The sequence below is a fragment of the Taudactylus pleione genome, unplaced genomic scaffold (assembly GCF_031769625.1).
Source record: "Taudactylus pleione unplaced genomic scaffold, aTauple2 ptg001288l, whole genome shotgun sequence".
Classification (NCBI taxonomy): domain Eukaryota; kingdom Metazoa; phylum Chordata; class Amphibia; order Anura; family Myobatrachidae; genus Taudactylus; species Taudactylus pleione.
In genome coordinates this window covers 1,432,768-1,459,705 of record NW_028285688.1, presented here as the reverse complement: position 1 = coordinate 1,459,705, position 26,938 = coordinate 1,432,768, and the positions used below count along the sequence as shown (strand labels likewise).

At 43.9% G+C, this 26,938-nt stretch overlaps 1 protein-coding gene across 6 annotated transcripts in view; it reads right to left on the bottom strand.

The window, feature by feature from the left end:
* The window catches only part of ATP2B3 (ATPase plasma membrane Ca2+ transporting 3), a 364,455-nt gene that overhangs the window by 243,361 nt on the left and 94,156 nt on the right, over nt 1-26,938 (bottom strand). For all 6 annotated transcript variants that reach the window (XM_088462918.1, XM_088462919.1, XM_088462920.1 and 3 more), the window contains exons 2-3: nt 15,674-15,893; nt 7,074-7,419 (exon numbers count right to left, since the gene is read on the bottom strand). In XM_088462918.1, the coding sequence (XP_088319044.1) occupies nt 7,074-7,275 (202 nt within the window). In that variant the 5' untranslated portion in view covers nt 7,276-7,419; nt 15,674-15,893. The remainder of the gene's footprint in view (nt 1-7,073; nt 7,420-15,673; nt 15,894-26,938) is intronic.

The window sequence follows — 26,938 nt, the reverse complement described above, 5'->3', positions numbered from 1 at the left end:
ATTGCAAGCTCTGGGCCTGATTCAGAGCCGCACGTAAGCGGCCGCTCGTTCGCTCCGAGCGATGTTCGCACAACTGCGCATGCGTATGGGTTGTAATACGCATGCGCGACCCACTCATTGCGGTCGGAAATTGTGTGCTCGCAAAATAGCGAATGCCTGCTATTTTGAGTGACAGAATGAGGCGTTTGTGGGTGGTAACAGGGGAAGGTGCTTGAAAACGGGGAGTGGACATCCGAACGCAGGCGTGCCAAAAGGTCAAAACGAGTGTTTTAAGGGTGTGCATAATTAACAAAGCAGCGTCATCGACCACGTCACTTGGTTGTTTCTTAGCCTGAACTGTTCGCATGATAGCGGTAGGAAAATCCAACCACAAGCACTGCGAGCAGTTCAGATGCCTTTCGATGTACTTGATTAATCAAATAAATAGCGGAGATGACGTATGATGCGAGCGGCCATGGGGCGTCTTTACAAAATAGTGAGCGCATATTTCGTTCGCTCGCTCAGACATAGAGGCGTCAACAGACCGCAAAGAGCGAACGGTCAATTTAAATAGCCAGCCCCTTTTTCTGGACGAGCGAGCGCAAATAGCGTCCGGCTCTGAATCAGGCCCTCTGTCCCTGCAAGGGATTTGTAGTAAGGGCCTGATTCAGAGCCGGACGCTATTTGCGCTCGCTCGTCCAGAAAAAGGGGCTGGCTATTTAAATTTACCGTTCGCTCTTTGAGGTCTGTTGACGCCTCTATGTCTGAACGAGCGAACAAAACATGCGGACGTTTTTTTGTAAAAAACGCCCCCTGGCCGCTCGCATCATACGTCATCTCCGCTATTTATTAGATTAATCGAGTACATCGAAAGGCGTCTGAACTGCTCGCAGTGCTTGTGGTTGGATTTTGCTACCGCAATCATGCGAACAGTTCAGGCTAAGAAACAACCAAGTGACGTGGTCGATGACGCTGCTTTGTTAATTATGCACACCCTTAAAACGCCTGTTTTGACCGTTTGGCACGCCTGCGTTCTGATCTCCACTCCCCGTTTTCAAGCACCTTCCCCTGTTACCACCCACAAACGCCTCATCTTGTCACTCAAATTAGCAGGCATTCGCTATTTTGCGAGCACACGATTTTCGGCCGCACTGACTGGTTCGCGCATGCGTACTAAAACCCATACGCATGCGCAGATGTGCGAACATCGCTCGGAGCGAACGAGTGGCCGCTTACGAGCGGTTCTGAATCAGGCCCAGAATTCGCAATGCGAATTCAGTCGATAATATCACACTACAATCTGCATTCAAAATGCGGATTGTAGTAAATAGAGCCCTTAGGGTTGGGCACCCCCTGGGGAGGGTTAGGCTAAGGGAAGGAGAGGTTGGGGTGAGGCGCCACTGGAGGGAGGTTAGAGTTAGGCATCCCCCCGGGAGGGTTAGGCTTAGGGTGCGGGAAGGGGGGGTAAGAATTAGGCACCCCCGGGAGGATTTAAGGTTAAGCACCACCAAGGGAGGGTTAGGGTTAAGGGGAGAGGGAGGTTAGAATACTTACCAGACCCAGTCGGGATGTCTTCCTGTCAGGGTTGTGCAGTTGGGATTTGAATTCCATTCTGAACGTCTCCCAAATGGAGAGGAATGTAAAACTTCCTATAACACAATTTTGTTCTTGTGTAGTAAGTATAACCAATTACAGGGGTAAGTGGGACTACCCTGTCTGATGCATGAATGAAGCTGGCCAAACACTTATAAGGCCTTCGCTCGCCCTCCTCCTCTGTGTCGGCTGCACAAGATACTTTGGGCCTGATCTCGAGTCAGACATAATGTACTGTAGTGTCTAAGTAGCTAAAAAGTCGCACTGCGCGTGTGTCATGGTTCATGGGTCATAGGACACATGCTCGGTGCTACTCATGATGACATTACCCTGTAACAAATAACAAACAGCTATTTGTCACTTGGCAAATGGACTTATTCCTCCGTCCCCATAAAGGGACAGAGATGAGCGTCAGTAAGTAAGGGCTTAATAATTAGGCCTCATGAACAGGATTACATTATTCTATGCAGCACTCAGCGTAGAAATCGCCTTCTTACATAATTACTGTGATGTGCTGGGGCTAACCAGAGGATAACACTGAGAAAAAATAAATAAATATCAGGTTAGGCCAGCAAACAGTGCTCGCTCTGCTAGGTAAAGCTGACGGCCATCCACTCTAGACAGTCAGGATTAAGTACTAGAGTAAATATTATATCACAAATAATAAATACAGAAGTGTCTATTACTTATGCTGGGCATACACTGCCAGATAAAATGTCTGTCAGACCGACAGACATTTTATCTGGCCGGCTGCCAGCCGCAGATGTCCGCGGCATACACTGTGAGAGAAATCATCCGCGCTCCGTCCCCGGGGGAGGAGACATTTCCCTGTTCCTTCCGTAGGAAGGAACACAGGAAATGTCTATCTGTCGGCTGCGCTGGGCATACACTGCCCGATGCGGCCGACAGTTTACCGGGTAATATTGCATCGGACAATATTTAACCCTCGGTCGCCCCCCCCACGCTACAATTATCGCGGCGATCCGCCGATGTCGGGCGGATCGTCCCGATAATTGTAGCGTGTATGGCCAGCATAAGTTGTAATATTAGTATCTTCTTCTTTATATGCTCCTGTGAGGTTGCACACTATTTCCCTTCTTTCTGACGCTGATAATAAAATGCCGTTATATACTGTATTGTTGCGCATGGATTACCTGTTGTTCAGAACTAGCCATAAGTATTACACTGTGAGAGACAACTACATCAAGACACCAGTTTCATGGTACGTTAGGGACCTGTTGACATTAAAGACAACTCAACGTTCACGTTGAATGTTGCTGGAGCTCCTATCAGTTCTGCTTGTCTTATTTTATCATTGAATTATACAGACAGTGTACATCCCTTGATGACGGTCCCCAGGGACTGAAATGTCTCTTTTCTTTGTGTAAGTCGTTTATTACACAAATTTATATTGGTGTTCTAGCTCGGAATGCTTTCTCTCTGCTAATAAACCTGCTTTGTTTATGAGTCTTCTGCTGTAGTTCTTGTCTCCCTGAGGGCTGGATGTATTGCTGATGCCATGGCTATGATGAAATGCTACAAGGGAGGAAACCGTAATCGTTTGGTTGTGACGACGAGTTTGCATGCAGTTATTAGAGGGGGGGCGGGATGCTGCAGCTGGTCCCCTACAAGACTGCCTAACTCTCTTATCCCTTACCGTTCTGGCATGTGGATACCTGCTTGTATATTAACTAAAGGATCTTTTAAAATCGATAAGAAAAATTGATGATAAATAATCAACATCGATGTTGTGTTTCTGGGGCTAAATCACATATTTACTAATACTTAAAAAAGGCCAAATCAAAACTTGTCTGTTAGTAAATGTGTGATTTAGCCCCAGAAACATAACATCAATGTTGATTGATTCTCCTCTATTTCAATTCGATCAAAATCGATTAAAGCCAACCGCAAATATACCCCCTGGGGTCACAACTCATAGTGTAGTGGTATTAGTCCAATTTTTGATGGGATAGTGATGATTTCTGTTACCGATATCAAGGTCGTGGTTTGGTGGATCCAGGGCTTTGTTAAGTCAATAAAAAAATTTAAAAGTCTAAATTATTAGCAGTTATTTCTGGTGATGTTAGGAGAATGGTATAAGAGTTTCAATGACACTATAGGATGTGGTTAAACAATCCCTTACTCCTCTTGTAAAAGAGGTAATTAGTAAAAGTGTGAAATTGTTCAAAAAAACATCACAGCCTCATATATAGTGGCTCATACCTCTTCCTCTTACTAAGCAAAGTGAGCTGCAATGGAAAACGGGAATGACTCTGAGATATAGTATGTACAGATGGGTCCTCATACATCTAAGCTCCTTGCGCGTTAAATAGCCCTTCTAGTCGTGCCATGGCGTGACTCGGTAGCGCTGAGCGCCTTTTCGTGCAACTTTTTTAACCTTCAAATGCTTCTTATTCGCACAGTGATGTGAATATAAGGCACAGGCAGCTCCTGCTGATTAAAATGATATGCGGCATACCTATATTCTGTGTGCATCTGTGTGCAGGCGCATCTGGATGCGAAATGCTGCGTTACAGTGTCAGCGACTGTAACGTAGCATTTCGCATGCAGATAGACCCGCAGTTGCACACAGCATACAGGCATGCTGCATATCATTGTAATCAGCAGAAGCTTCTTGTGCTATTTTTTGGCATCACTGTGCGAATAAGAAGCAATTGATGCTAAAAAGTCACACGAAAAGATGCTCTGCTCTGGAATTAAATATATTTTATAAATCACATCACATAAGAAGAAAAAGGCAAAACACGTGGGGATATATTATACAAGAGAATTATTAGTACTCTCACCAATAGGAGAATAAGAGACACTGGACTGAGCACTGCTGTAGATTTTAGATTATTTTATGTCATTTTTCTTTGAGATTTTTGCTTTCTTTATATTTTTCTGTGTTTTAATTAATAATTAATAAATAAAGGTTAAGTTTTAATTTAATAAATTGTGAGACAGTGTGCACTCATATTCTTTTGCCTTTTTCTACTTATGTGATGTGAATATTGAACTGTCCCGGAGTAGCACCCCTATAATAATAAGTATCGATAAGATTTGAAAATCTTGGTGATATTTGAAACAGGGTGGTGGTCTTGTAGATATATTTCCTTGGTGCGACCCTTTTCCCCTTTCTCCTTTTCCCTTATTAATCAGATATTTTAAAAATCAATTCTTAATATGACAGTATCACAATGTAAATTAAATGGAAATAAAATTAAGAACCATAAAAAAAAAAAAAAACTTAAAATTCTTAAATGTTTAGGTCAGAGGTTCCCAAACATCGGTCCTCAAGGCACCTTAACAGTCCAAGCTTGACCACAGGTGACTTAATTAGTACCTCAGTCAGTTTGATATAACCACCTGTGCTCAACCATGGATATCTCTAAAACCTGAACTGTTGGGGAGCCTTGAGGACCGCGTTTGGGAACCTCTGGTAAAATAGGGGCGTGCTCTAATTCTGTAATCGTTACAAGGCCTGATTCTGAGTTGGGCGCCAGTGGGAAAGTGAACAGATCTGGCGGAGTTCAGCAAAATGTGCATGAGTGAGAGAAAGGAATCGTCTGGCTGGCGGGAGATCGCTACCGCGAACGGTTTGAAATGACTGTTAACGGACCACACTTTCCATGAAAGGGACAATTCTGGGTGGCGACAATGTGAACGGCACCATTTACTGAGAATGTAAAGAGAATTTGATGTAGAAAAAAAGCTTCCTGCTAGGCTGTTTCAGCAGGGTGCTGCGCCCTGCCCTATTTCTGAAGGGCAGAAAGCCCCTGCCCTCCAGCGCGTCGCCTCACTGAAACAGCCTGCGGGTTCTGTCTGCCACCCGCGGGCCGCAGTGTCCTTCGGGTGGGGGAAACGGCAGAGTAGCGGTCACCGCCATTGAATGGATCCCAGGCGCATGCTAACTGTCTATCCTAACTACTAAATGAATATTTGTTGAAAGAGTATGTAGTGTGTTTATTAAACCCTTAAATCAACAAATGGTAGAAGGTGGCAACATATATGTATGCACGGCTTGATAAAGGATCATTAAGATCCAGAATGCCCAATGTGTTTGTATTTAATAGAGATGTCTGGGTATTTGCAACTTAGAAGTGGTAAGGAGGATTTGGACTACAACAAGCACCATTGAGCAAATGAGAACATCCGATGGGCAGACTATTCTGAACATGACAACAATCACACAGTTATAAGCACCTGTGGCTCATTACAGCACTAAAATATTTACAGTACTAGGATTAACCTGTAGCAACCAGGTGTAGAACAGAACTGTACTTGAAATTGTAGCCAATCCGAGCATTTGTATTTTCAAACATTAAAAAGAAACCTGTAGCCTATCAGAGCACTAGAATGTTCAACTAGAACATGTAACCAATTAGCACACTAGCACATTCATAACTAATACCAGTAAGAGCGTTACATTCTTGACAATACAATAAATTGAATTTAAGTTTTGGGTGGTGTTCTCCTTTAACTGTCGGCATACAATGACTTTAAAAGCAAAACACAGTATGTTTTGTTTTAAATACCATCAGAGTTTTATAATTCAGGCTTAAACATGGCGAGTAGCAGTGGGCTTGCAAAAGTCACCACTTAGACAATTTCCCCCCAAATCTCTTCAGTCCATTCTGGAACAGCCAAATTACATGGTTATTATGATTATAGTTTCAGTGTTGAATTTCATGGATTGGCTCATCTCTGCCTGCAAAATATGTAACATCTGACTTGATACCCTATAAACTGTATATTTGTATACAAGATTTTAGTGACGTGCGGTGAGGTCAATGACTGGGGAGGCACACATGGAGATGGGTCTGAGTACTGGAAGTCTTTAACACCCCCTACTCACTGTAACTCTCCCCTTACTACACTAAGCTTTAGTGTCCATTAATTCTCCTATGTGCAGCACTGTGTCTTCTCTTGCTGCTTCTGACTGAGCTCCCATCTTCTAAACACTGCAGGGGAATTCCTGGTCACATGAGACACATCCAAGGTGTCCATCAGTGCTCAAGGCATGCCCCCAATACTCAGAGGCATGCCTTTATTAGCTCTCTTTCTGTGCAGCTTACTGCCTTTGGCGTGGCCCCGCCCCATCTCTGCAAGCAGTGTCTTACTATACAGACGTGAGGCTAATCTTTTGCTGCCTCATCTGTCATATCCCTGCAGTCCCAGGGAACTCCACCTGGTGAATGTTAACTATAAAAATTATTACAATAAACAAAGAAGATGTTTACAAGTTATAAATGTGTTCTTTGTATTATTCTAATCATGTCTATATCAAATCTCAGGAGTATGACCGGAGAGGCTCTGCCTCCCCTGCCTACCCTGACTGCACATTCCTGCAAGATTTCAGGTTTTAATAAGATTAATGCTCTAATTCTACAGCTTTTATGTATATTTGACACATTCTACACACTAATCTTTGGTCATCCTTGGTTACTCCCAATGGAGCTGGATTTTGCATAAGCGTAATGAGCAAGTAAGGATGTTACCTTCAGTGGGGGAAGTTTTCAGTCTCCTACACAGGCCATGCACCTCGCCGTAACTATCTTGTATTTTTTGAATGGCCTCGGCTCCTCGCACCTCCATAAGAGAGCGCAGCTCCTGCAAAGTGCAGCCAAAACCTCCGGCATGGTTCTGTTCTCTCCGCTGGTTCTTTGGGTAAAAATCCACTGAGCTGTTCAAATCTCCCATCCTGATTATCTGATATTATTTCCTGGCCCGAGGAATGTAGGTATCGGTGTGGGTGTATGTGTGTATTCTCTTTTTCTCCACAAAACTGGCAGCCACAGTTTTCAGGCTTGGTATCCGTGTGTGTGTGTTAGATAGATGGTGGGCCTGTAGAAGCAAAGGAAAATGAGCATTACATGGACATAAAGGCCAAGTAAATGGTAAGAATAAGAACAATCCATATTAAACCGCCTTGCTTGGTTATCTTACTTTACCATCCTCATGTTGCAGAGTTACCACATTTGGTCCAACCCTGCCCCTTCAAGTATTGTACATAAGCTTTAATAGTCTAGAGGTTATATTTAATAAAGTGCAGGTTTTTAGAAGTAGAGATTTTGAGCATAGCAACCAATCAGATTCTAGCTATTATCTTCTAGAAGGCACTAGATAAATGATAAGTAGAATCTGTTTGGTTGCTATGGGCAAAACCTGCACTTTAGTAAATATACCCCTAAGAGCCTCTTTCAGGAAAGTAGAACTGAGAATGATGCTACTCAATGCAGCATAAACTGAATGGAATGAAAGAGCTACCACTACTATAGCCAATAGTCTGACACAGAGATGGTGTGAAAGTGATTATTTGTTTATTGGTTTGGGATTCGTCCATATAGCACAGCTAAGTGCACTCTACAGATAATGCAGTTTGACAGGGCCTGACCACATATACGAGGGTGGTTCAATAAATAAGGTAAGACGACCTCTCATTGCGTAAATCTATTCAACTCATACATATACGTGTAATGAATGGTATGGCCTTGGAACAGATTATTTTCCCATATAGTCCCCATACTTGTCTAATCATTTGTTCCAATGGCACACCAAGGCATCTATTCCGGCATAGAAGAAATCAGTGTCAAGCACCTGAAGCAAAGACATGATGGCTTGCTGAACTTCACCGTAGGTTGCAAATCGCTTCCACCCAGGTTCTTCTCCAATGGTCCAAAGAGATGGAGATCACTTGGTGCCAGGTGAGGGCTGTAGGGAGGATGGTACAGTACCTTTGAATGGTAACAACTCACTGGTGTGGTTGGCTGAGTGTGTCCTGTCATTATCAAAGGCAGCGCACCAAACCCAAAAGTGTCTCTGTGACATGACGTTATCACCGTACAAGTTGGCGATCAATATCAGCTGCTGATGTGCTCTTTAGATGCAGAAATCTGATCACACTACGCACCCTAATGTTTGACCATGTTTCCACCAGGCCCGCCATCTTACACCTGATGTTGGGACAGTATGACTGATATGAGGCGCAGTCTAATGGTCGTGAGGGGAATCAGTGGTCTATGCTCTGGCCTGGCGGGAAATTAGAATGAAATAGAAAACATTACACATGTGAGAGGTCTTGTTACCTTGCTTATTGAACCATCCCCGTATATTAGAAAAGGAACCATCCATATGCAAGTGTACCTTCACCTCTTTCTATTAAATAATGACCAATAAAATGTTTTTTATTATTTTGCTGTAAAAATTTTTATTAGTGGTTATTATTTTTTTATTATTAATTTTATGATAGCCACCATGATGGGATATGCATAACACAGTACTCACCAGAATGAGTATAGCAAAGCGCGCAGGTTGGGATCTTGTGAAATGCGTGGAGTCAGCCCCATAATTTGTACCAGGGCCATGGCCCCTTTGTGAGGGCACCCCTGCAAGACTCTATCTATTACCTGGAATGCCAGACCCTTGGATGTTATATATATATATTCCCCAATGCTACCAGAGAATTAGCACTGTATTGTGCCATTGTTCAAGGGTCCACCAGTGAACTGTTGTGCGGCGGGAACACTTAGTGAATATAAGGGATTGTTTTGAAATAGAAAACTCTTTATCTATATTTAGGGGTAAATTCGGTTTTGGCTCTAGACAAAAAACAATTAGAAACATCTGAAACACGAGCCCCACGGACAAGCACTGTACAGTGTACAGTACAAACGCCAACTGACTGGTCACTCGTGGACACTGTCCTAGAATTGAATGGGGAAGCGCTGATTGGCTGAGAGCACGGAGTGCTTCTCCATTCATTCCTATGATAGTGTCCGCTAGTGACACGTTTGCACTGTACACTGTACATGCGTGTCCCTGGGGCTCATGTTTTCAGTTTGTTATTATCAGAAGACCATTGTATGCCTACTTGGAACAAAAAAGAGGCCATCCACGGAATGGTATTAAATTAATGTATTTGTGATATGTGTATTTTTTTAAATAAAATACTACAACATGCAGGTTGCATAATATTTAATATTTTCTTTGCAGACTACAGGTGCCGGTGGGACCTTAATGACCGGGCATGCTGGCATTTGTTCCACTAGTGCGGGCATTCCGTGGCAGTTTTGCTGGTACCTGTAGTCTACCTTTAAAGAACAATATTATTATCTATTCTGTACACAATAAGCCCGCACACACCACCCAGGGGTGCGGGGAATAGACCTGGGCTTTCAGCCTATTGACACTCGAAAGGGGGGACCCAATTTTTTGGGAGGTCTCGACTTTCCAAAGATATCCAGCCCAGGGCTGACCAGTTTGGAACTGATTAATGTGATGTTAGCGGGACCTCAGGCTGTGTCCCCCAGCTACGGCTTTATCCCCCAGGCTGGTCCAGCCCGATGCTTTTTCCCCCTATTTTCCCATACCAGTCCCGGCTGGTTATGGAATTGGGGGGTGGACCCCACACTATTTGCTTTTTTTTATATTTTACTGTTTCCAAGCTTTTCAACCTAATGTGGCAGCACTTCTCCCAAACTCTCAGGCAGGTCTATTGTTTTAGGCAGGTTTTCAGTCATTGTACGGAGGGGTTTTGGTTGGTTTTAAAAGCAGCCAATCTGCGCGTTCTATAGTGGTCTATGTAAACACATTCATGGTTGATCTGATGTTCTAAACTTAAGTGCTATAAAGTCGTGTTTTTGGTCATTTTGCCTTCGATTATGCCTTTAGTAAATGGTCGATTTGCAAAACCATCTGCAAAACGACCAAAAACACAAAACCGAGCAAAAACCCAAAACAGGGCAGCACAGACGGTGTAATGGTTAGCGTTACTACCTCACAGCACTGAGGTCGTGGGTTCAATTCCCACCACGGCCCTAACTGTGTGGAGTTTGTATATTCTCCCTGTGTTTGCGTGGGTTTCCTCCGGGTACTCCGGTTTCCTCCCACTCTCCAAAAATATACTAGTAGGTTAATTGTCTCCCAGCAAAAATTATCCCTAGTGTGTATGTCTGTAAGCTCCACTGGGACAGGGACTGATGCGAAAGGCCAAATATTTTCTGTAAAGTGCTGCGGAATATGTGTGCGCTATATAAATAACTGGTAATAAATAAATAAATAATAATAAATGAATACATTTAACCCTGACAGTCATTATATCTAGTTGCAGTATTAGGCAACTGTAGCTTTCCAGCTGTTGTAGTACTACAAGTTTCAGCAAGCCTTGACAGCCACTGCTGCCTAAACAGCTGAAAAACCCCAAGTTACCTAGCTCTAATCTTCCATCACTAACTCTGGTTTGCTCTCGGTGTCAGGCTATGCAACAGCAGAAGTATCTCACTTAATCAAATGCTAAGGAATAGCTGACTGTTTCCCTCCAATGAGATCCCAGCAGAATGCTTGCTGCCAGATCAGGGAAGAAGCTGCCGTCTGATTTGTGATAAGCATGCCGGTGAGAACCATAAACAGCAAGCACTTTTCTAGGATTTCCTATGAGCAAAATTAACTGTCAATATAATTACCCCTTAACTTAATGACTGTCTGTCTATACTTCCCCAAAGGTAAAAAAAAAATATAGATCAGCTTTGCTAAATTGAGTGCCGATGCTTGTATTGTGTTATAGTTACCCATCTCTTGCCTTAAACACACAGGGCCTGATTCAGGTTGGTTCGCAGGGCTGCGTTCGCAAAACCGACCGATGCAATCGGAAATCGACTGCAGTAAGCACGTAGTCCCATTACACAGTGATTGACAGGAAGTGACCATTTGGGAGTGGAGAGAAGGGGAGGAGGTAGGTCGAACGCAGGCATGCCTGTGCGTTGGAACGCCATTACAGGGGTGTGCATAATTAAGCCCCTGCGATTGTATACGCAGCCGGAGATCTAGTTGGTGACAGGAAGTTTAGCAGTTTTTGCGGCAGGTCATGGTCATTCACAAAGGTGTGTATGGGTTCGATGTTACTCGATGTTACCGATGTTTGCGCTGACTTGCGGATACATGTCATGGGAAGTGGGCGGCTTTATACAGTGGTGGGCATCTTGCTATAGTGATGCGGTTGCCGTGCGATTGCATTCATTAGCATATTTTCGCAGGGAAGCGGGTGTGCGTGCGAACGCAGCCTTGCAAACCAACCTGAATCAGTCCCACAGTACAAGAAGAAGTTACTCAGACGCATTACTCTTGTATTGTATAGACAATGGACCTTATTCAGGAAGGATCGCAACTGCTAATACGCAACCAACTGGGCGATTGTTGCGAACTGCGCATGCGTAGGCATCGCAGTGCGCGTGCACGAACTAGCCACTGCGATCGGGACTGCGATCGCAGAGACTACGCTGACCCATCGCAGAAGGATTAACAGGTAGCACCATTTGGGGGTGGTGACAGGGGGGTGGTCGGGTTGAACGCCATTACAGGGGCGTGCATAAATTAGCCACTGCGATGCCGTACGCAGCTTGACCTCCCACTGCATGCAATGAAGTTAGCAATTTCTAGATAAGGTCAAGGCTGCTGTAATTCTGCCTGAAGGACCGATAGTACTTGATGGTACCGATGGTTTCACTATTACCTAAGTCTTACAGACGTGCGTAAGGGGATCTGGATGTCCTTATGTTAGGCTGCAACGGTATTGTGACTGCAATCATTAGCATATTTTGCAGTGGATCTGCGTTCGAATACGGAACTGCGATCACAATAACGATCCCTACTGAATCAGGCCCAATGTCTGTAGAGCTAAGCATAATTTAAAGATTATGGCTTTGTAAAACCAAGTATTCAACCATTCCATTACAGCTTGTGGTCAGAATGCAAATATACTCAGTGTCAGGGCTGTATTTAGAGTTTTCAATGTTATAGGCAAGAGGGTCAATCCAATTCCATGCGATGTACTCAGCCATTGAGGGGATGGGTGCACTGGACAGCAGCCTGAACTCGCATAGGGCTCCGAGCAAAATGATGCGTATTCAGGCTCGAGGGGTGCGAGATGCAGTGCCAATGCCGGCATTTTAACGTCGTTGCAACGGCAGCTCACACCCTTCGCGTGAAATTGAATTGACTCCAATGTGAGAAAAAATATTTAGGCGACCTGCCAATCTCCAGCTGTTTTGAAGCACAAATTCACCACAATCACTGTGGGGCCAAAGGTCGGCTGACCCTGGTCTATATTGCAAATCTTATTTTAATCAGCAGAAGCTGTTTCTGGTGCGTCCTATTCACATCGCTTTGTGAATAAGACGCATTTGAAGGTAAAAAGTCCGCGAAAAGACGCTCGGCACTACCGAGTCGCACGGTGTTCACACGTTATGTTTAACACTAATAGTTACGCATGGAGGTAAGATGTCTGTATATACCTTCATTTCCTCATTCTGATTTAGGGCAGAATCTAATCAGTTACCTACACCTTAAACACCTTTGCTGCAGTCGCACCAAACAGCCTCTCTTGGTGCGCTAGATCCAGTGCATCTTTTTCAAGCCTTTTTCCCCTGAATATCTGGTATTGGGAAGAGGATCAATCTGAACTTTGGGACAAGCAGGACATTTGAAGAAAAAATAAACTTCAAACCCCTGCCTTGAAGCTTTGGATTTTAGGGAAATCTCACCATTAGTAAATCTGCGCATTCTATAGAAGTCTATGTAAAAGTGAATACACACACAACGATTTTTTCAATGATTATCGTTAACCAATATTGTTTGACAATAATCGTTTGAAAAAATTGTTCACTTTCTGCGTAACGATGAACGATTATCGTTATGCGTGTTCACGTTTGTAGTTTGTACTTTGTAGTTCAGTCAGACTTGTAAACTCAACGATTTTCATTAAGGGAATATGCAAAAATCGTTTGTAGTTCAAAAAATTCGTTCATTACACTTTAAAAAATCTGACAGATAATCTGACAGAAAATCGTTCATAAAATCGTTCATAAAATCGTTGGTAACAAAATCGTTGTGTGTGTATGCAGCTTTAGTGTTATAAAGTCGTGTTTAATGGTCGATTTGCAAAACCATCTGCAAAACGACCAAAAACCCAAAATCAAGCTTACAGTCATTATATCTAGTTGCAGTCTTAGAGCCTGATTCAGACCCACTCGCGAGCGGCTGTCCGCTCGCAAGTGGGTCGATGTTCTGCACTGAGCATGCGCACGACGGAGGGAGCTCCGTCGTGCGCATGCGCCAGACGCGACGAGCGAAGGATTTTCCTTCGCTCGTAGTGTCTCTTCAAAGGGGGCGTGCTGTCGATGTTGACTGACAGCACGCCCCCTTTGGTGGGCGTGCCGGGGGCGTGCCTCCCTGACGGGGGCGTTCCCACGGGAACGCCTCCCGCCAGAAGCCGGCCCACTGACATCACTAGTGTAGTCAGTGGGAGTGATTTTGGCTCTGATAGAGCCAAAATCACTCCGAGCCTTGTGGTTGAAAAACTCAACCACAGGCTTTTGTACGCAGTTTCGATGGTCGCGAAGGTCAAGACCATCGCGGCCATCAAACTGCACGCTCGTATAGCCTGTGGGTGGTGACCCACAGCTATACGAGCGTCCAGGAGGACGCTCCATTTTCATGGAGGGCGGCCCTCATTCAGAGCGTGCGCTCTGCTCAGAGCGTACGGCTCTGAATGAGGGCCCTAGGCAACTGTAACTCTCCAGCTATTGTAGTACTACAAGTTTCAGCAAGCCTTGACAGCCACTGCTGCCTAAACAGCTGAAAAACCCCAAGTTACCTAGCTCTAATCTTCCATCACTAACTCTGGTTTGCTCTCGGTGTCAGGCTATGCAACAGCAGAAGTATCTCACTTAATCAAATGCTAAGGAATAGCTGACTGTTTCCCTCCAATGAGATCCCAGCAGAATGCTTGCTGCCAGATCAGGGAAGAAGCTGCCGTCTGATTTGTGATAAGCATGCCGGTGAGAACCATAAACAGCAAGCACTTTTCTAGGATTTCCTATGAGCAAAATTAACTGTCAATATAATTACCCCTTAACTTAATGACTGTCTGTCTATACTTCCCCAAAGGTAAAAAAAAATATAGATCAGCTTTGCCAAATTGAGTGTCGATGCTTGCATTGTGTTATAGTTACCCATCTCTTGCCTTAAAGACACAGGGCCTGATTCAGGTTGGTTCGCACGCAGCCGGCCCATGTTTGCATTCTGCGCTTGCGTATGCATCGCAGTGCTCGTGCGCAAAACCGACCGCTGCAATCGGGAATCGGTGCGAGGACTAAATCATAAAGCTTATTGCAGGAAGCCCAAATAGTCTAATACAAATGAATTACAGTATGGGAGCAACCAAAGCAAAACCTAGGTAGGAAGGGTGGAGACAGTGCCGTCATTGCCTTTATATACACCAAACCTCTGAACCCAGGGGGATAGTGCCAAGGAATAATGTGCCAGCGGGGCACTATACTTGTATTTCTTAAAATTGTGAACACCAACCCCTGATGCTCTGTAATCGGTATGATTTACCGCCGGCCGCATGGGTTCAAATCTCGACAGCGGCAGCACGACATTGTGAAAATCCAGATCGTCGGAAGGTAAGTATTGACTAACCTATTCTACCCCCTAACCGTAACCTCCCCCTCAAGTGCCTAACCCTAATCCCCCCTCTAAGTGCCTAAACCTAACCCTCCCTTCCCCGCAGCCTAAACCTAAGTCCCCCGGAGGGGTGCCTAACCCTAAGTCCCCCCTTCCCCTAGCCTAACCCTAACCTCCCGGGGGGGATGCCTAACCCTAAATCTCCCCCGGGAGCCCCTAACCTAACCCCCCCGCGCGACTGTCCGCGCCCGGCTTACTTTCGATCGGTCTGCCGGGTGTCGGGCTCTTGGTTTAGGTCTAGTGACAGGCGTTGGGATTTCGACGCCTGTCATTAGACACTTGCTGGGATTAGACAGTCGGGAAGCCGGCGGTTGGGATTACGTCCGTCGGCTTCCCAATGCTCTTGCGTGTTTTTTTCCTAGTCTAGTGAAAGTAGGAGGTTATTTTTGTACAAAGGAAAAAGTCTTGGGGGGTTGCATATTAGTCTGGATTTATTGTGATTGGGAGAAAGTTTACACTACTTATTAAAATCAACCAATGATGGCCAGTGCCAAAGTAATCCCCAGTCCTGCCCGAGATCACCATTGATTTACTGTTAAGCAGCACATACCACAGTCCAGCACCGCAGGAGACTGACCTGTTTAGGATATTGTTGTAGGCGGTGTCATAACACAACGTTCACTGGGGATTTCATTCATGAATGCAACCACATCTAACAGTCACAGGCACCACTGCGAGTCCGAGCTGAGTGGGGGGGCCAATCCATGGACGTTGTTGTATCCAGTATCAGTTGCAAACTTCTGTTGTTACCCAGTCAGGGGCAAGCGCACCTCGTGTCTCCACTGCACTGAGAAAACCTGTGTTAAAGAGCAAAATGTAGGTAAACTATAATGACCAATGCCATTGCTGCAATCTCTATATTATAAGAAAAGAGCGTACCTTTCCAGCACACAAAGTTAAAGACACACTTAATACATTGAAATTCTCCATCACAAATAAGTGATAAGTGACAGAGCAGCCAACTTAATGCAGGAGTGGAACAGAAGTCCAGTGTAAAATTGTATTGTAGAAGTTTTACAATATACGTGAACTTAAAGGACATATATCCCACCCCCAAAAAAAAAATATTGATATATGAAGCTTGAAAATAAAATGTACAGTACTGTTTGGTTTTACACTGATTGTCTGCTGCAGATTTTATATAGTAATATATGCTATGTTGACAAAAGCGATTGGACACCCAGCGAAATGCATATCATGCATACCATTGCACATGAGTTCCAAATGGTGGTTTGGAAAAGAACATTTGGTAGGGAGGCCCATGCACTTGCAGTTCTATGTAAACCACAAATGTTTTTATCAGGACGACAATGCCACCTGTCACGTTTCCAGGGCGACGCTGGACTGGTAAACAGAAAATTTGGTAACCCGGATGGACTGGCCAGCTCAGAGTCCAGATCTTATCCCCATTGTGAACTTCTGGGAGGAATTGGAGCTACGGGTGCATTCTAGGCTGACTCGACCTTCTTCAGTGTCACAGTTGGTCACTGTACTTAAGGCGGAATGGCAAAACATACCGCCTGCTGTTGTCTTGTGGACAGTTTGCCAAGAACGGTCTCTGCAGTAATCACTGTACGTGATGGACCTTCAAAGTCCTGACGTCAATAAAATCTTGTTGATCTATTTGCTGTCAGTGTCCAATCACTTTTGTCTACATAGTGTACTATACAGCAGCGGTTCCCAAACTGGGTGCCATGGGGCAGTTGCAGAGGCTGCCATGGGTTGGTGGTCCAGCACCAAATAAAATAATTGATGGTCAATGTGATAGGCAAATCCAGTGCTGGTGGCTGCCAATCATACGATTTGTGGCATGCAGAAGCACAATCCTGCCCACCACCACATAACTGTACTTAAGGATGGTAGATAAGAACAACGTACTCAATTTAATAATCTTTGCTAATGGTGCATACACACGGTCAGATCTGTCAGATGAACGATTTTTACAAACGATCTGAACGATTGAACGACTTCAGACAGTATTAAAATAAATGAAATCGTCCAAATCCGACTGCAAACACATCAGATGTCAGATATCGTTATCTGACATCATATATGAACGATTAAACGATTTTTAAAATCGTTATCGTTCAGATCTGACACAAAATCTGACCGCGTGTATGCACCATTAGACTATACTAAAGAATCTGACAAAAATGTGAAATGCTAACATGTTAAATATCAGTTAAGGCTGAAGTTGATTAACCGTGTGATTCCTCCAAACTGTAATAAGCATTCCGTTACCTATAAGACTGCCAATTACTCAGTCTTCCTACTACGCAGCCCAACATGCTCTCCCTATTTCATAGTAATGCAGGATACAGCAGCTCCATACTAAGAAACTGAAGTGTTAAGGGGCCTATCCATTAGCAGATGTTTTTCTGAACGACGAAAGACAAAAGATATCTGTTGAAAATTCCGGGGGCTGTGCTGAAAGATATCTGTCATGTACATGACATATTTTTGCAAAAGACGAACTATGAACGATATCGCATGACATCATTCAGGGAGTGGATTTTTTTCTCTTCAGCGCTTTGTAGCTGCTGTTAATATCGTTCGTCGTTTACCGCATATAAACTGCCAGATATATCTAATATCTGGCAGCAATATGTGATAATTTACCAACCTTTTGGAGAGACGAAAGATAAAATTTATCGGCCGCGGGAGTGCACATCTGTTATCGTTCAGGGCCTATCCATTAGCAGATAAATTGAACGACTGAACGATGTATCGTTCAGTCGTTCAATTTATCTGCTAATGGATAGGCCCCTTTAGAAAAAAGATGCAGTACCACTTATAACCACTTGGTTGCATTCCAGGGTATTTGCATTTTAAACTGTTTTTTTATACACTATACTAGGGCAAGATCCATATATTTCATACTCATGTGTAGTAATGGTATGCTACTGTATACATATATAAAACAAAATGTGGCATTCAATAGAAAGTAAGGGTTTTAGTATAGGTAATGTTTTCTCTATTATAGCTCACATTCTACTATATTATTAGCTGTTATTTATAAGCAGTATATGGGTTCCGCAGTACTTTACAAAGTAGGTAAGCGCAAACAGTACACACAAAACAAGAGGAAAACATGCAAAAGCTAGGTACACAATATATGATATGTCGTATGATATACAGTCAGGTCCATAAATATTGGGACATTGACAGAATTTTCAGATTTTGGCCTCTATTCACCACCACAATGGTTTTGAAATGAAACAAACAAGATGTCCTTTAACTGCAGACTTTCAGATTTAATTTGAGGGTAATTACATCCAAATCGGGTGAACGGTGTAGGAATTTCAACAGTTTCAATATGTGCCTCCCACTTTTTAAGGGACCAAAAGTAATGGGACTATCAACTCAAAAGCTATTTCATGGACAGGTGTGAGCTATTCCCTCGTTATTTCATTATCAATTAAGCAGGTAAAAGGTCTGGAGTTGATTCTAGGTGTGACATTTGCATTTGGAATCAGTTGCTATCAACTCTCAATATGAGATCCAAAGAGCTGTCACTATCAGTGTAGCAAGCCATCATTAGGCTGAAACATCAAAACAAACCCATCAGAGAGATAGCAAAAACATTAGGTGTGGCCAAATCAACTGTTTGGAACATTCTTAAAAAGAAAGAACGCACCAGAGAGCTCAGCAACACCAAAAGACCCGGAAGACCACGGAAAACAACTGTGGTGGATGACAAAATAATTATTTCCCTGGTGAAGAAAAACCCCTTCACAACAGTTGGCCAAATCAAGAACACTCTCCAGGAGGTAGGTGTATGTGTCAAAGTCAACAATCAAGAGAAGACTTCACAAGAGTGAATATAGAGGGTTCACCACAAGATGCAAACCATTAGTGAGCCACAAAAACAGGAAGACCAGATTAGAGTTTGCCAAACAACATGTAAAAAAGCCATTACAGTTCTGGAACAACATCCTATGGACAGATGAGACAAAGATCAACTTGTACCAGAGTGATGGGAAGAGAAGAGAAGGAAAGGAACTGCTTATGATCCTCATCAGTGAAGCATGGTGGTGGTAGTGTCATGGCGTGGGCATGTATGGCTGCCAATGGAACTGGTTCCCTTGTATTTATTGATGATGTGACTGCTGACAAAAGCAGCAGAATGAATTCTGAAGTGTTTCGGGCAATATTATATGCTCATATTCAGTCAAATACTTCAGAACTCATTGGACGGCGCTTCACAGTGCAGATGGACAATGACCCGAAGTATACTGCATAAGCAACCAAGGAGTTTTTTAAGGCTAAAAAGTGGAATGTTATGCAATGGCCAAGTCAATCCCCTGACCTGAATCCGATTGAGAATGCATTTCACTTGATGAAGACAAAACTGAAGGGAAAATGCCCCAAGAACAAGCAGGAACTGAAGACATTTGCAGTAGAGGCCTGGCAGAGCATCACCAGGGATGAAACCCAGCATCTGGTGATGTCTATGCGTTCCAGACTTCAGGCTGTAATTGCCTGCAAAGGATTTGCAACAAAGTATTAAAAAGTGAAAGTTAGATTTAGGATTGTTTAGTTTGTCCCATTACTTTTGGCCCCTTAAAAAGTGGGAGGCACATATAGAAACCGTTGTAATTCCTACACCGTTCACCTGATTTGGATGTAATTACCCTCAAATTAAATTTGAAAGTCTGCAGTTAAATCACATTTTGTTTGTTTCATTTCAAAGCCATTGTGGTGGTGAATAGAGGCCAAAATCTGAAAATTCTGTCAATGTCCCAATATTTATGGACCTGACTGTATATTGTTCCATCGTGGACTGGAACAATCCATTGCATGGATCGTGCAGGGTGTACGCCCGATTGCATATATTCGCGAGTGTCGTCCATTGCATTGTGCTGCACAGCAGATGGGAAGATGTGGTGAACGACCATGTACTGTTACATCCAGCATGTAATGACCATTTTGCCACCGTACCCCGAATCGTGCAGTGTATACGGCGCGCATAATCTATAGTTACACACTATATGATGCAGCAGCAGTCTCAACCTGTGGTGGGGAGCGATCACACTGATCACGCACCCCCATGGATTTGCATCGGGCTGGGTGCAAATGCATCGCCGCTTGTTGGCGCTGCAACTAGGATTTTTTGCGGGGGCGTGGTCTCGCCTCCAGCGATTAGGCCACGCCCCCTTCACCCAGGCCCGATGCGGCTCTTAACGCGCCTGTAAACATTGTCGCATGTGCAGTTACAATTCCACACAGAGGTAGCACTGCCTGTTGAGCTTAAAGGTTTTGTACCAATGTGGGCAGGGGAGGAGCACAAGAGCAAAGAGGGCCCTGGTCGTGAGAGCTTACAGTCTGGAAGAGACCATTGCTTTTGGAATCCATTTTTTTCAAATACTGCACTAAACCACTCTTCCCTCTGTAGCAAATTCTTTCCATCCAAAACAAAACGTATTTATGTGAAGCATGCCATAATGCTAGCAAACATGCTACAGTTATTCTACTTTTCCAGAGAGAAAGGAACACTGGGGGTCATTCAGACCCACTCGCGAGGGAAGTTCGCTCGCAAGCGGGTTGATGTTTGGCGAATGCGCACGACGGAGGGAGCTCCGTCGTGCGCATGCGCGAGACCCGGCGAGCGACGAGAAATACGTCGCTCGGGGTCTCGCACCAAAGGGGGCGTGCTGTCGATGGTGACTGACAGCACGCCCCCTTTGGTGGGCGTGCCTGAGTCCGGCCCCACTGACATCAGTAATGATGTCAGTGGGAGTGACTTTGGCTCTGATAGAGCCAAAATCACTCCTGGGCTTACGGCAGCGAGACCCTACCGCAGGGTCTCGTCGCAAGCCCGATGGTCGCGATGGTCTTTGACCATCGCGACCATCATCATGGACGCTCGCATAAGCTGTGGGTGGTAACCCACAGCTATGCGAGCGTCCATGAGGACGCTCCAAAAACAGGTAGGAGGGCCCTGATTCAGAGCGAGCGCTCTGGTCAGAGCGTTCAGCTCTGAATCAGGCCCACTGTCCAATTATCTGGCCATAACCCCATAGGTATAACAGAGGCCTGATAGTGTGGTCAGAAGATTTAGCCATTTGGTGCCACATTACGCAATGATGGAATTGCATGGTATGTGGCCAGTTTAAGGATGACATCTACTCCTTAGTGAATCTGAGTTTCAGTAAGATTTCTAAGTTGGGATCATTGGTACACTTTTTGCATATTAAATAGTAAGTATCATTCTATATACTGTATATATTTTTTAACTGTCAGAGCTCACAACTTTATTTCCTGGTAGACCAAAGTAACTTTGGCATATGAAACCTTTGTGTAATTCCATTTCAGTAGGAAATATGTCAACATAAGTTAACTTTTTATCAAAAATATTGAGTAATGAAGTTTAATGATAATACTAATATCCCTATTCTACGTATAATAATAATAATTATTATTATTGCTACTTTAAGTACGGTATGTTTTTCCTTTAAAAAATTCTAAAAGTTTATAGAGAATTAAAATACGGTATAATTTTATGATTTAGCCTCTATGTTTTATCCACTTGGTGATTTAACGCCACTTAGCATATGTACTGTATCAAGCAGAATTGGTAATCATCGTCCACCAATTAAATTAAATTATTTAGCTTTATTGCTCATTATTATTTCAAACCTTCGCATTTATACATAAACTGGCGAACAGTACATTAGTAGTTCAGTACCTACAGAACTTCTGGTACATTAAGCCAGCAATTCCCCAAGTACTTACTATGTATAATAAAGCTGATGCATATTTAATCAAAGCTTTTTCTATGTATATTTTTTTATAGACTCTGAAATAGCAACATCATTTGAGTCTGAAATATTTTGTAATATTAATCGGAGTTCAATAATTACAGTAATATTAACTTGTATAAGTTCCTTAAAGTATATACAAAGTGGAGGCAGACATTTTGTGCAGTGAATCAATGTTGATTAGGACACAATCTAACAAGAGCTATGACATGACTAAGGCATAATGCACTTGTTGTTAGTATAGCTGTGAGAATACTCCCCTATACAGTCTACAGTCCTAATTCTGGGTTGCTGTCCCATGTTAGCTATGTCCACATCAGTGACGTGCGGTGAGGTAAATGGCTGGGGAGGCACACATGGAGATGGATCTAAGTTCTGGGAGCCTGTCTCACCCCCTACTCACTGTAAGTCTCCCCTCACTACACTGAGCTTCAGTGTCCATTGATTCTCCTACCTGCATCACTTTGTCTTCTCTTGCTGCTGCGGACTGAGCTAGCCGAGCTCAGATCTCTAAACACTGCAGTGCACTTCCTGGTCACATGACACATTCAAGGTGTCAATCAGTGCTCAAGGCATGCCCCCCATAGTCAGAGGCATGCTTCTATTAGCTCTCTTTCTGTGCAGCTTACTGCCTGTGGTGTGGCCCCACCCCCAGCTCTGCAAGCAGTATCGGACTATAAAGAAGCAAGGCTGAGCTGTTGCTGCCTCATCACTTGTCTCCCTGCAGTCCCAGGGAGCTCCACAAAGCTGGTAAGTGTTAACTATAAAAATGATTACAATAAATAAACAGGATGTTTATAAGTTATACATATCTTCTCTATATTATTCTAATCATTTTTAGATCAAATCTCAGGAGTATGACATGAGAGGTTCTGCCTACCCTGACTGCACGTCCCTGGTCCACATCTTGCAAATCTTCTATCTACTATGCCCAATTCTCACAGTGTCCCGATTCCATAAACTGGAATGTCAGGTGGAATAGTGGAGTTACAGAAGAAACTGTGAACCCTTTAGAATTTTCAGAATTTCTGCAAAAAAATGTGGCCTTAAATGTGCTCAGCTCTTTATTTTAATCATGCAAATCGATATACAGTAGAGCTCACAACAATCAAATAACACACAATATAATATACTTACTCAATTGATTGCGGTTACTGATGATCAGTCCCGCATATCGATTTGGAGGAACATTGTCTCATTCCTCCTTACAGGACTGCTCCAATTCATGGATATTGGTGATATGAACACCCCCCTACAGGGGGCTTTAAGGTCTAAACTTCCAAAATGTGAAATTTATTTTGCTTCAAAATTTTCTTGTGTCTGACTTGTGTGTCTAGTGTCGTTGTCTTGATGATATCATAGACTGCAGTATTCATCAATTTTGGGGGAACTCCAGGGGGTTATGGGCATTCCATAATCCAAAAATAATGTTACCTAAGGGCTCAGGGTATAATCTTGGTAAAGTTTGGTTGTGGTTGGTTGATTTGGTTTTTCTAATGTTGGGAGGTGTGTTAAAGGCAGAATATTTTTCACTAGAAGCCAGTTCTGTGTAAACAATATAACACTTCACTTAAACAGTCAGTACAGACCCTGAAAGTAGGGCTATCAAATGAATAGTTTTTTCATCTATACTTTTGAGGCGATGGTTACTTATCATTGCATCGAAAGTTTTGATGGTGGAAGCCCAGCCATCATCTGATGGTGGGCTTCCGATGTCCATCCCTAACTCAGCGGCAATTGCGACTTTGCACATAAGCTACAGTAAGTGTTCTGACGGTGTGTCGTGGTCATGTAGGCAGTATTCAAGGCCATGCAGGGTTGTGTGAACATAGAGATCATCTCACTGCAGACAGATGTCTTGCACCAAGCATAATGCTGCCGCGTATACGCACTATTAGCGATGATGGCTACTTTCACGAGCACTTGCCGCGGATTTATGTGCGACTTTGGATCAGGTCAACAGTCTTTACTTGAAAGTCTAATTTTTCCTAGTTCTGCAAATGATGACTTTGTAACGGGTTGAGTTACAGAGTCACAGACTCCAAATGTGATAATGTCAACACGACTATCACGTTACCGAGGTCATGTCCTTTCTAGAGCTGTGTTACAAAAACTGAGGTCAGAGTAATGGCCGTTCCTGGCGAACATGTGGGTCAGGGAAACCGTAGCCTTCTGTTACCTAACCTCCCAAGCGCCAGCTAAGCAAGAAATCAGCGTTAGAGGACATGCCTTGTCAGAACAGATGTATGTAAGACGCAGAGATAGGGTTCTTTGGGTCGTTAATACAAAACCAAGTTGGCAGGAGAGATGTAATCCGACAGTGCCTGCACACTCCTGCTTTCCATTATAAGCATCAATGAATTATAACTTCCTGCCATTAGTCTTAATAACGTTACTCTCATGTAATGTGCATTTCCACCCAGCCTCTGTCCACCCAGAAAGCTTCTGTAACAAGCACGCGAGGATGCACGTTGAGAAATGGTAACAGAGTGGAGCTGATTAATATTTAAGTGGCACCATCACTGCAGCTTCTGTATTTCCGAAATCTGACTGTTTATGATCTAAGCTGCCACCAAGCACTTGTTTTCTCCCGGCTCAGCATTCTCCAAAGAAATGCATTTCCAGCTCCAGGAAGCTCCAGCTGTCCAGTCTCTCCGTATTCCAGGCCTCTCGGCAGCAACAAGAAGGATCGCCCATCTGCAGCCTGAAAAGGACATTTGCTGTACGAAAGTAACGGCAATCTCTAATGGCTCACATTACCCAATTTTTTTTTTTTTTAGTTTGTCTTCTCTGGCTATATTATGGACACTTAAGCTGGCTACACATTGGCCCTCATTCAGACCCGCTCGCACGCGCAGCGCGCAAGCCCCGGTGCGAGTGACAAATTAACTCGCTCCGGGGCTCGCTACAAATGGGGCGGATGTTGATTGACAGCTCGCCCCGTTTTGTAGGAGGAAGGGGGGGTGGCCAGACAAACGGAGGCATTCCTGAAGGCGGCCCTACTGACATCTCCAGTGATGTCAGTAGGGAGCTTCCTGCTCTGTTAGAGCAGGAAGCTACTTGGGGCTTGCGGTAGACAAACCCTACCGCAAGGGTCTCGTCGCAAGCCCCGATGGTCTTGACCATCGCGACCATCACCTGGTCACTTGCTAAAGCTGTGGGTGGTAACCCACAGCTTAGCGAGTGGCCAGGAGTCCGGCTTTCAAAACAAAAGCGGCCGCCCTCATACAGAGGGAACGCTCGCTTTTCGCGAGTGGCTCTGAATGAGGGCCATTATATATTGGTGCGGCCCAGCGACGGTGGGATGCGAAGTAACGATACATCATGCACCGTACACACCGCACAATGCGGCATATAGTGACGCAATGCATTGTTACATGCTGCATGTGACAGCAAAGCGTCAATCGGGCGTATATATTATACGATGTGTGCGATATATAGTTCTGGGGCCTGATTCAGCAAGGATTGCAACTGCTAAAACGCACGCAATCGTCTGATTGTTGCGTACTGCGCATGCGTATGCATTACAAGTGCGGGTGCGCGAACCGGCCACTGCGATCGGGACTGCGATCGTAGTGACTACGTAGACCCATCGCAGAGTGATTGACAGGAAGTGCCGTTTGTGGGAGGTGACGGGGGGTGGTCGGTGAAACGCAGGCTTGCCAATGCGTTGCAGGGGCGTGCATAAATTATCCACTGCGATGCCTTACGCAGCCTGAGTACTCGCAGCGTGCGACGAGGTTAGCAATTTCTGAGTAAGGTCAGAGCATGTGCAAGTATGGGTGAGGCTGCGATGGTACTTGATTTTACCGATGGTTTCGCAGTCTTGCTAAGGATTACGGATGTGTGTAAGGTAAAGTGGGCGTCCTTGTATAGTGCAGCGATGTCATAGCGATCGTAATGGATTAGCATACTATCGCAGTGCAACTGCGTGCGTAATCGCTATTGCATTCGCAGTTGCGATCCGTAATGGATCAGGCCCCTGATCCACATCGGAATGATATATTATGTGATACATTATATATTGTGTACCCAGCTTTATTCTACAGCAACAACCAATCCCCCAGACGATATCCGCACCGTGTTTTATTACTTTGTTTCTTTGTTTACAGACTCCAATGACATCATTTTAAGAAAACGTTTTAAGCTTTTTGGGGCAGGATAATGTCATGTCAATTATTTTATACCTTGGGTCGCAAATTAGTGATAGCACACTACAAGCATATATCAATACTGTCAAGATCTGCTCCCAAGACTCAGAGAATTTTGGTACAGTACAGGAATTCGGAGACTATAAACTCCCTCATTCTTATTGTTATTCTGACTTTCTGCTGTTGGAATGATTATTCTATGTTCTTCAATCACTAAAGGTGCACAACGATTTTTTGAACGATTATCGATACCGATATAATTTATCGTTCAATCGAAGAAAAAATCGTTCACTTTCTGAGTTAAAACGATGAACAATTATCGTTTATGCGCGTTCACGTTTGTAGTTCAGTCAGAATGACCAACTCAACGATTTTCAGTAAGGGAATATGCAAAAATCTTTTGTAGTTAAAAAAATATCGTTCATTACATTTAGCAAATGAACGATTTTAGTAAACGATTTTCGTTAATTTTTCCCTTGAAAAAATTAACGAAAATCGTTTACTAAAATCGTTCATTTACTAAATCGTTGTGTGTGTATGCAGCTTAAGAGCTTTTAAATCATTATTAGTTGTCGTGCTTTCATGCCAAAAAGCAATGACCTATTTACAGTAATTGGCATGTTTGTTCTAAAATTACATTTTGTTTTATGCAGGTGTACTCTGATTTTAGGATAGCAGTTTGAAAGACAGAAGAGGCTGGCAACACATCCACTGCGCAGTACAAAGGCAGCTCATTGGCCCTGCTTATTACAATAGGGGATACGGATGTTCTCTCCTATAGCATTAATTAATCAATAAAATCTCGCCAAGGCAGCTGAACGACATTCAGCTGCTTAGACAATACTGGTCAGTTGCCTTAGTGCTCCACTGAGCCAGTCCCCAGTGATGTGTACATGTGTGATCTGGCTATCCGTTTCCACTTGTGGGGGG